Source organism: Scophthalmus maximus, chromosome 1 (assembly GCF_022379125.1).
Source record: "Scophthalmus maximus strain ysfricsl-2021 chromosome 1, ASM2237912v1, whole genome shotgun sequence".
Taxonomy (NCBI): domain Eukaryota; kingdom Metazoa; phylum Chordata; class Actinopteri; order Pleuronectiformes; family Scophthalmidae; genus Scophthalmus; species Scophthalmus maximus.
In genome coordinates this window covers 31,530,001-31,539,912 of record NC_061515.1, presented here as the reverse complement: position 1 = coordinate 31,539,912, position 9,912 = coordinate 31,530,001, and the positions used below count along the sequence as shown (strand labels likewise).

At 47.9% G+C, this 9,912-nt stretch overlaps 1 protein-coding gene across 4 annotated transcripts in view; it reads right to left on the bottom strand.

The window, feature by feature from the left end:
* Positions 1-3,265: 3,265 nt before the first annotated feature.
* The window catches only part of LOC118310368 (BCL-6 corepressor-like), a 19,870-nt gene continuing 13,223 nt past the window's right edge, over positions 3,266-9,912 (bottom strand). For 3 of the 4 annotated variants that reach the window (XM_047334172.1, XM_047334171.1, XM_035633263.2), the window contains 6 exons: positions 7,861-8,016; positions 6,982-7,148; positions 6,747-6,892; positions 5,812-5,889; positions 5,424-5,604; positions 3,266-4,804 (listed from right to left, as the gene is read on the bottom strand). In XM_047334172.1, the coding sequence (XP_047190128.1) occupies positions 3,517-4,804; positions 5,424-5,604; positions 5,812-5,889; positions 6,747-6,892; positions 6,982-7,148; positions 7,861-8,016 (2,016 nt within the window). In that variant the 3' untranslated portion in view covers positions 3,266-3,516. Of the gene's footprint in view, positions 4,805-5,423; positions 5,630-5,811; positions 5,890-6,746; positions 6,893-6,981; positions 7,149-7,860; positions 8,017-9,912 lie in introns of those variants that run through there. The other variant, XM_047334174.1, reaches the window with a different exon arrangement.

Genomic DNA, 9,912 nt, shown 5'->3' with positions numbered 1-9,912 from the left:
ACTGTCCACTGTGTGTGTGTGTGTGTGTGTGTGGGTGTGTGTCAATTAGTAGTGACAGGGTTAGACCCAGAATAATAATCACACACAGAAACACACAAACACACACACACACACACACACACAAAGAGGGAGTGTGTAAATGTGTGTGTCAATTAAAGGTCAGATGTCAGCAGGGGGAGGGGTCAGTTGATTTGAAATAAATCTGTTTATTTATTATATTGAATGTGTCTGTTGTGTGTTAACTGTCTTCTCCTGGCCTCAGTGCGTGTGTGTGTGTGTGTATGATCTCTCTCTCAGTGCTATCCATGGTTACAGAGGTTTGACTGACAGCAGGAGGGCTTCGGTCTGCTTCATTTTGAGGAAAAGTCAAAGAATCGAGTGAAAACTTCAGGCGATGTTTTAAATGTGAAAGGGGAAAAAGTATTCATGTTAAAAAAAGTGTGAATATGAAATGAATGAACATTTTATATCATGATGATGAATCATCCTGACACCATGACTGATCCCTACAGTGGCTTTCCATTAAGTCACTATACATTGCTGCATGTGGGTGAAACTTTTAATGACACAGGCCTTCGCAATCCATTTGGCTGTGACAAGAATAAAGTTTACCACGTGTTTTGAGGATTTATTTATACACCATTCAAATAGATCCAGGTCCATACAAACTTGATTGTTCTTTAAGCCACATCCTGCAGCATTCAAACATAGTGACATGAAGTGAAACGGTCAAAAACCTGTAGGCATCCGGCATGCAACAAGCACCACTGTGTCAGCCTCCTGGCTTCATGCCTTCCCACTTGTCCCTCCAATACACAGAAGAAAGAAGTGAGGGAAGAGAACTTGAGTGACAGAGGAGGAGACAGAGGAGACGAGGAGGGACGGAAGGAAGGAGGGAGGGAAGGAAGTGACAGATGGGGGGAGATCTCTCTCTCTCTGCGTCGTGTTTCTCCTCCGAGCCAATTTGAATAATGAGGCAGTCTAATTTCCTTTACACACACACACACACACACACACAGTCCTCCATGAAACGTGCTAATTGTGTGTGTGTGTGTGTGTGTGTGTGTGTTTGTGTGTGTGTGTGTGTGTGTTTGCGCACACAGATGTTTTTTTCTCTCCCGCTGCAGACGATGTTCAACATTACAACGTGATTGTACATATATTGCGACATATTGAATCATATGTTTATTAATATTAATATATTCATATTCATATTCTGGTGGTGTGATACCTCTGGGGGAGCTGAAGCACGACGACAAATTGACAAAGAAGAAAAAAACGTTAATGAGGTCGTGTGTCAAAACAGGAAGTTGTGATGTCATGGAAAGAGGTTGTGTGTTAAAAAGATGGGGAGGAGGAGGAAGAGGAAAAGGAAGAGGAGGGGGAAGGAGAAGAAGGAGGAGGGATAGAAGGAAGAGGGGGAGGAGGAAGATGGGGAGGAGGAGGAGGGGGAGAAGGAGGAGGAAGAGGAAGAGGAGGAGGGGGAGGAGAAGGAGGAGGAGGAGGGGGAGGAAGAGGAGGAGGAAGGGGAGAAGGAGGAAGAGGAAGAGGAAGAGGAGGAAGAGGGGGGGTTAGGAGAGGAAGGAGGAAGGGGAGAAGGAAGAGGGGGAGGAGAAGGGGTCTAATTGATTTCCTCATTTTGTTTCCGTGAAGAGAGAGAGGAGGTCAGACGAGTGCTGCAGCGGTCGAGAGAGCGAGAGAAAGAGTGTTGAAGGTCTTGGCAGTGAGATATGATGACGTGTGTGTGTGTGTGTGTGTGTGTGTGTGTGTGTGTGTGTGTCTGAGAGAGAAGAGAGCGAGTGAGGCGGCAAGGGGAGCGGGCGGGTGATCGAATAGAAAGGGGGAACCTTGAAACCGTCTTGATTCCCTCCTCCATTATTCTCTCTCTCTCCCATTCAAACACATGCTGACTCGCCCACGTGTCAGAACCCCCCCCCTCTTTTATGGAGAGATATCCTTGCTCGCCCTCGTCCTCTGAACCTGATTTCTTCTGTGTTTGTTCATCTCATCATGTCAACGCCCCCTCAAAGTTTGACCTCTGACCTCTGGTGTGAAAGATTAAAGCTGAAACAATCAATGAGACCAAACACAAAATGTCATTTTTTTGAACGTCGTCACAAATGTCCTCACAGTCGCCCCCTGCTGGTCAGAACACAGAACACAGTCATGTTCTCACAGTCGCCCCCTGCTGGTCAGAACACAGAACACAGTCATGTTCTCACAGTCGCCCCCTGCTGGTCAGAACACAGTCATGTTCTCAGAGTCGCCCCCTGCTGGTCAGAACACAGAACACAGTCAAGTTCTCACAGTCGCCCCCTGCTGGTCAGAACAGAGAATACAGGCTGTGACTCCGACCTGACATCTTCACATCCTGATTCAACTCACGTTCCAACTCTCCAGTTGACTGAAATCTTCAACATGGTTTGATTGTTGATGATCAGACTCACAAATGTCACGAGCTACATCAGACGTCACACACACACACACACACACACACACACACACACACACACACACACACACACACACACACACACACACACACACACACACACACACACACACACACACACACGCACACACACGCACACGCACACGCACGCACATGTGCGCACACACACACACACACACTATTCATCTTTTCTCTCACCAGCATCAATAAATGATGCTGCTCTCGCTCTGGTTAAATATTCATCGGCAGCGCTGCTCGTCTTGCTCGCTAAACAGCCAGACAACCCCCTCACACACACAAACTTACACCGTTACACACACACACACACACACATTTACACACTTGTGGAAAAACACAAACACACAGCAAAGAGAAAAAGCTTGAGAAGCAAACGGCCTCACATTGTGTGTGTGTTCCAGTCCTGATGAGTAAATATCACAAACTAATCAATCATCATGAACTTTAGAGGAATTTACATTTGAAAAATATTTGATTTGTTATTTTATTTCTTTATCCGCTGAGAAAATTAAGCGATGAAGACTGTGACTCATCCCTCTCTCTGTCTGTCTGGACGAACACACACACATACACACACATCAGGATAACAGTGTGATAGAAAGAGAGTAAGACGAGGTCGAGTGAGGACAACAGAAACAGAGAGAGAGAGAAAACATCCTGTATGAATGAATGGTCTCTTGCTCACTCACTCTCCCTCTCATTGTAGAGGAAAATATTTTGTCCCAGTTTTTGGAGAAGTGAGTGAGTCACACACACACACACACACACACACACACACACGCACGCACACAGGACTCATTTCCTTCTTGGTTTTTATTGGACAAGAAATATTTTGTTGACAAAAGTCGACAGGAAGTTGATACAAATCCACAGGAAGGAAACAAGAGAGCTCCTGGACCAGAACCAAGGGACCAGAACCAAGGATAGAAAGAGAATCCTACTGACACCAGACCTCGTCAGTTCACGTGTGATGTCATCAACATATTTATATTAACGTTGTGTAAACTGTACTTCTGTGTTGTTGTGAGTTCTTATGTCCTGTTCTGTCATGATGCTTTTTTCTTCTCTTGCTCCTTCTTCACATCGCCAACGTTCAGCCCCAGGTCTCTGATGTGGACTCTCACATTACCCAGAGTCCTTTGCCAGGCAGCGTCCAGCTTGATGGTCTTCGCTCCGTGAGCATCAACGACGTCCACTTCTCCTCGAGCTGCTGTGCTGATGCCACACACTCTCCTGATTCCATGACGTTCCCACATGTTAGCTTCTTCCCTAGCATCTGGTTTCACAGGGCTCCTGGTCGCGGCGTTCTTGCTTCGCAGTCGTTGTGGTTCCCAAACGCTACGATCCGGTGGAGCAGCTGTGTTTGTAGAATCCTTATCCCCTTCGGTCTGGTTCCCTTGATGTTGTCGTCTCCGCGTGTTAGCCTCCGCCGCACCATTTGAATTGGAAGGATTAGTATTTCCAGTGTTCTTATTCCAAAGTCGCTGAGGTTCCGATGGAGCAGAGTCAGAATTCACAGGGTTCCGACTTCGAAGTCTCTGAGGTTTCCACATGTTAGCATCTATCTTAGCATTGGGATTAGCACAGTTAGCTATCGCAGTGTCCTTACTACATTGTTGTTCCCACATGTTAGCATCTATCTTAGCATTGGGATTAGCACAGTTAGCTATCGCATTGTCCTTACTACATTGTTGTTCCCACATGTTAGCATCTATCTTAGCATTGGGATTAGCACAGTTAGCTATCGCATTGTCCTTACTACATTGTTGTTCCCACATGTTAGCATCTATCTTAGCATTGGGATTAGCACAGTTAGCTATCGCAGTGTCCTTACTACATTGTTGTTCCCACATGTTAGCATCAATTTTAGCATTGGGATTAGCACAGTTAGCTATCGCAGGGTCCTTACTACGTTGTCGTTGTTGTTGTTCCCACATGTTAGCATCTATATTAGCGTCCAAATAAAAAGCATTAGCATGTCCGTCATTCTTCCTTCGTGGTCGCTGTTGTTCCCACAGACTCACGCTAGTTGTCAGGTTCGGATCCAGAACAGTTTTACTTCCTTGTAAGTCCAAGCGACTTTCCACAAACTCCAGGGAAGAGCCGAGCATTCCGGCGAGCTCCGGCGTGGCCTCCACCAGCTCCACGGAAGCTCTGACGGAGACCAGCTCCTGCTCGTCAGGACGCGTCAGGACCTGCGACAGCGACGCCTGGCGCTGGAACTGGTCCTCGAGGATCGACTGCACGTTGAGCTGAGGGAAGAGGCGCCGGAAAGAACGTGATGTCATCCGGAGGCGACCTAAGACGTCGGAGAGGAGGAGCCAGTTCCTCCGACTGAAGGAGAGAGAAAAGAGTTATGATGACAGACAGACAGACAGAGAGAGACAGAAAGAGAGAGACAGATAGACAGAGCGAGAGACAGAGAGAGACAGACAGACAGAGAGAGACAGACAGAGAGAGAGACAGACAGACAGACAGACAGACAGACAGAGAGAGAGAGAGAGAGAGAGAGAGAGAGACAGACAGAGAGAGACAGACAGACAGACGGAGAGAGATAGACAGACAGAGAGAGAGACAGACAGACAGACAGGGAGAGAGAGGCAGACAGACAGACAGACAGGGAGAGAGAGACAGACAGACAGACAGACAGACAGACAGACAGACAGACAGACAGAGACAGACAGACAGAGAGAGACAGACAGACAGACAGAGAAACAGAGAGACTGTTGGACAGTCTGTGTGTGTGTGTGTGTGTGTGTGTGTGTGTGTGTGTGTGTGTCTCTCTGTGGCCTTGTATCCAGGACGAGCCATTAATACTACATCAGGCGAGGGAGAGAGAGAAAGAGAAAGTGGAAGCCTATTATTTGCGTCGCCACGGCGATGCCATCCTCGATAACGACCTCTCTCTCTCTGGTTCAGTCGGTCCTGGTTCAGTCGGACCTGGTTCACTCACCTCTGTGACAGCGCCACCTGCAGGTTGTAGCAGGGCAGCAGCGGGCGGTCCGACAGCTCGAACTCGAACACCTCCCTCCTCGCACGCTGCTCCTCGTCCTCCTCTTCCTCCTCCTCGTCCTCCTCCTCAGGCCCCGGTGGATCGGACAGGATGTTAATAACTCCTCCGTCACTGGACGGTTCTGATGGAACACAACACGTCGAAGTCTGGACTCAAAACAAGGAAACAGATTCAGGAAACTGAAACAAAACGCTGGAGATCTCCACCAATCAGCCTTCACCAGCGCTGCAAGCCCCGCCCCAAAGGTTCCTACAGTTCACCCCCTGAGCAGCGAGGACATTCATACACACTCTTTTATGTGTGTGTGTGTGTGTGTGAGGGAACTAACCGCACACTGCGCTGCCGTAAAACTCCCAGCACGTTCCCGGGTCGCCCTCCGACCGTCCCTGGAGGTCAGAGAGATAGTCTGCAGAGAGACACACAGTTAGACGACCACAGAGCCGACCAATCGCAGAGGAGGAAAACAGCAGAGCGCATACACACACACACACGCACACACACACACACACAGTGAAAGAAGGGAAGAACAAGATGAGTGTTTGTGTTCAGACGGTGCCGGCTCGTCGCCGTGGCGCTTGGCGCTGAGTAGATGGATGCTGGCAGGAGTGTGTGTGTGTGTGTCTGTGTGTGTGTGTGTGTGTGTCAGTAAGCTGTTCTGGGATTCAGCAGCCAAGCCTCATTAAACCCCTCTGGAGAGAGGGAGGGAAAAAAGGAGAGATGGAGAGAGAGAACAAATACAGGCAGGGAATGATAATCACCCACACACGCGAAACACACACACACACACACACACACACACACACACACACACACACACACACACACACACACTCTCGTCTCTCAGTTCATTCATGTTTTATTTTACAGCTTCTGATTTTTCCTGGAAACAACTTTTCATTACGAACGATCAGACGTTGAGTCTGTCGCAGATTTCTGAAAATGTGTCGATGCTGCTGACTTCAACATGGTTTGATTGTTGATGATCAGACTCACAAATGTCACGAGCTACATCAGACGTCACACACACACACACACACACACACACACACACACACACACACACACACACACACACACACACACACACACACACACACACACACACACACACACACACACACACACACACACACACACACACACACACACACGCACGCACATGTGCGCACACACACACACACACTATTCATCTTTTCGTAGCAATGCTGCTGACTCCGAGGCTCCGCCCAGTTGAGCGCTTTAGCTCCACCCACAGTAACTCACCCTCCAGGAAGGTTTCCATGGCAGCGCTGTGGGTCATGTCGACAGGTGCTCGTCCAGAGTAAGAGGTGAGGGTGGGGTCGGCGCCGCAGGCCAGCAGGAGGCGCACCACCTCCACGTGGTCATTCTCCACGGCATCGTGAAGTGGCCTTGGGACAAACAATATGGACGAAGACAAACGTCAACAGCCAGACGCCGTATTTAAAAGACCATCCCATAATTCACCACACAATCAAACCTGGTTCCATCCTGAGCGCTGCAATTGACGTCTGCGCCGTTCTCCACCAGGTGGTGTACAATCCCCAGCCAGCCACGGGCGCAGGCCTCGTGCAGGGCGCAGTAGCCGGCGTTGTCTCGGTGGTTGACGTCGCACAGACGTCTCTCCAGACAGTACAGCACCACCTCCTGGACAGGGGACGCGTTCACACACAATCAGACATGATTATTTATGTAAATGTTTTCGTTTTTAGATGAAGACATTTCTGTGGAACTCGTCACGTTTTCATTTAAAACACCCGACGGCCAGACGACACGTTTAAGCAGCAGAAGGATTACACCACAAGAGAAAGAAACGAGGAGACGAAGGCCTGAGGGAAATAATGAAGCCTCCTCCTCGACCTGTGTGTGTGTGTGTGTGTGTGATGGATGACGGCTTCATTTGCAACCGGAGCTCGTTAGCTTTACTGTGCACCTCAACGAGAGCGAGAGGCAGGATGACACTCGACAAAAGCTCCTACACACTGCATGAAATATTCACACACACACACACACACACACAAAAACACACTTTTCTGCCTGATTTCCAAATGCAGACTGAATTTCAAGGGTGGTGTCTGTGATGTCAAAGGACCTGGTGATTCATGTAGTGATGTCACAGAGCCACAGGGCGGTGTCAGGAGGTCATGTTCAGGCTGAGACACCTCAGGCTCAAATGTAACAATAATTAAAATATGAATTAACTTTATATTAGAAAATTAATTTAAAAGACTATAATAAATTAAACATTAATAAATAATATTCAGATGTTTAAATGACAAACAACAATCAAGAGAGAGGATGTGATCTTCCTCATCGGGAAGTGAGGGTTAAGGAGGAAGAGGAAGATGAGTGTAGTTACCTCGTATCCCCTGCGGGCGGCGCGCTGCAGCAGCGTCTCCCCGGCGTTTTTGTTCACGATGAGTCGTCGCAGCTCTGGAGGGACGGGGCGGGTGAGTGTGTTCTGCAGAGAGGGAGGGAGATGGGCAGGCGAGCGAGACGAGTCTGACGGAGAAACCTGTGTGTGTGTGTGTGTGTGGAGACAGAGAGAAAATTACAGCAATTAGCATTTGCCCGAGGATTGCTACATGTTGCTACGTGTTTGTAAGTTTTGCTACATGATGCTACATGTTGCTACGTGTTGCTACATGTTGCTACATGTTTGTAAGTGTTGCTACATGATGCTACATGTTGCTACGTGTTTGTAAGTGTTGCTATATGTTTCTTAGTGTTGCTACGTGTTTGTAAGTGTTGCTACATGATGCTACATGTTGCTACGTGTTTGTAAGTGTTGCTATATGTTTCTTAGTGTTGCTACGTGTTTGTAAGTGTTGCTACATGATGCTACATGTTGCTATGTGTTTGTAAGTTTTGCTACATGTTGCTATGTGTTGCTACATGTTGCTACATGTTTGTAAGTGTTGCTACATGATGCTACATGTTGCTATGTGTTGCTACATGTAGCTACGTGTTGCTACATGTTTGTAAGTATTGCTACATGTTGCTAAGTGTTGCTACATGTTGCTAAGTGTTGCTACGTGTTTGTAAGTGTTGCTACATGTTTCTACGTGTTTGGAAGTGTTGCTACATGTTGCTACATGATGCTACGTGTTGCTACGTGTGACGTGCTACAAGCATGTGTCCACATTAAGTGAAAAATAAACAGTGATGTTTGTAAAAGACGTTTCCAGTTTCATCAGATAATTTTATTTGCCATGAACAAGTTTCTAAGTTTGTGCCTCTTTAATGTACATGTTATATTCTATAAAATATATAAAACCTTTTTCTTTCTTTTTTAAATGTCACTCGTGTATTTTCTGATTGAAGAGAATCGAGAGCTGCTGACGCCGAAGCAACAGGCTTGGCCACAGCAACAGTCTCCGCAGCTTAGCATCCAGACAGTGTGTGTGTGTGTGTGTGTGTTAATGTGCTTGTGTGTGTAACGTGTGTGCATCTGTCAAACGAAGCTGCGCGCCGCCACGCATCGGCAAACAGGATGTGGTCTTTGCCCAGGAGGTGTGTGTGTGTGTGTTTTCTAGCGTGGAGCAGACTCAAACAAGAAGGAGGAGGGTCGAGCGAAAAAAAGAGAGACCATGAGAGACAGACTGTGTGTGTGTGTGTGCGCACGCCCTGAGGGCATCTCCGGTGCAGCAGCTGTCAAAACGGCACAAGCCAAACACACACACACACACACACACACACACACACACACACACACACACACACACACACACACACACACACACACACACACACACACACACACACACACACACACACACACACACACACACACACACACACACACACCGTACATGTGGAGAATATTATTCTTCCTCCGTAACCTTCAATCCCTCCCTCGCTCTCTCTCTCCTTCACTTTAATCTGCGGTGAATTGAATTACGCACACATGCACGTACGCACGCACACACGCGCACACGCACACACACACACACACAGTCCCTGCTGGGTTTTTTCTCGAGCTCCAATCAGGACTAAATGACGCCGATTAACGGAGCGAAGAAAGAAAAGAGGAGAAGGAGAGAAGCGTCTGATCGTCGTCAGTATATATATATATACTTTCATATTTCACTGTATCATATTTGTCTGGTCGGTTTGTCTCGTCGTGACTCGTCACGTCCACACGGTCGTAGAGACGTTCTCTCTTCGTAGTCTCTCTTCTCCACCAGGGGGCAGCACCGAGCTCTGACTCCAACTTCTGTCAATAACAACAAGGCGACGCTGGAGGACGTTCATCTGCTGTCGTCACGACATCATCCTGATGACACGTGAGGCCCTTGAATCATGACGTCATGACGATGGCGAGTATCTGCCCCTAGTGTTCATTTGCGTACTCCTTCTTCCTGACGTGTGGCATTCACTTGACAGCAGACACAACCGACAACACCGACAC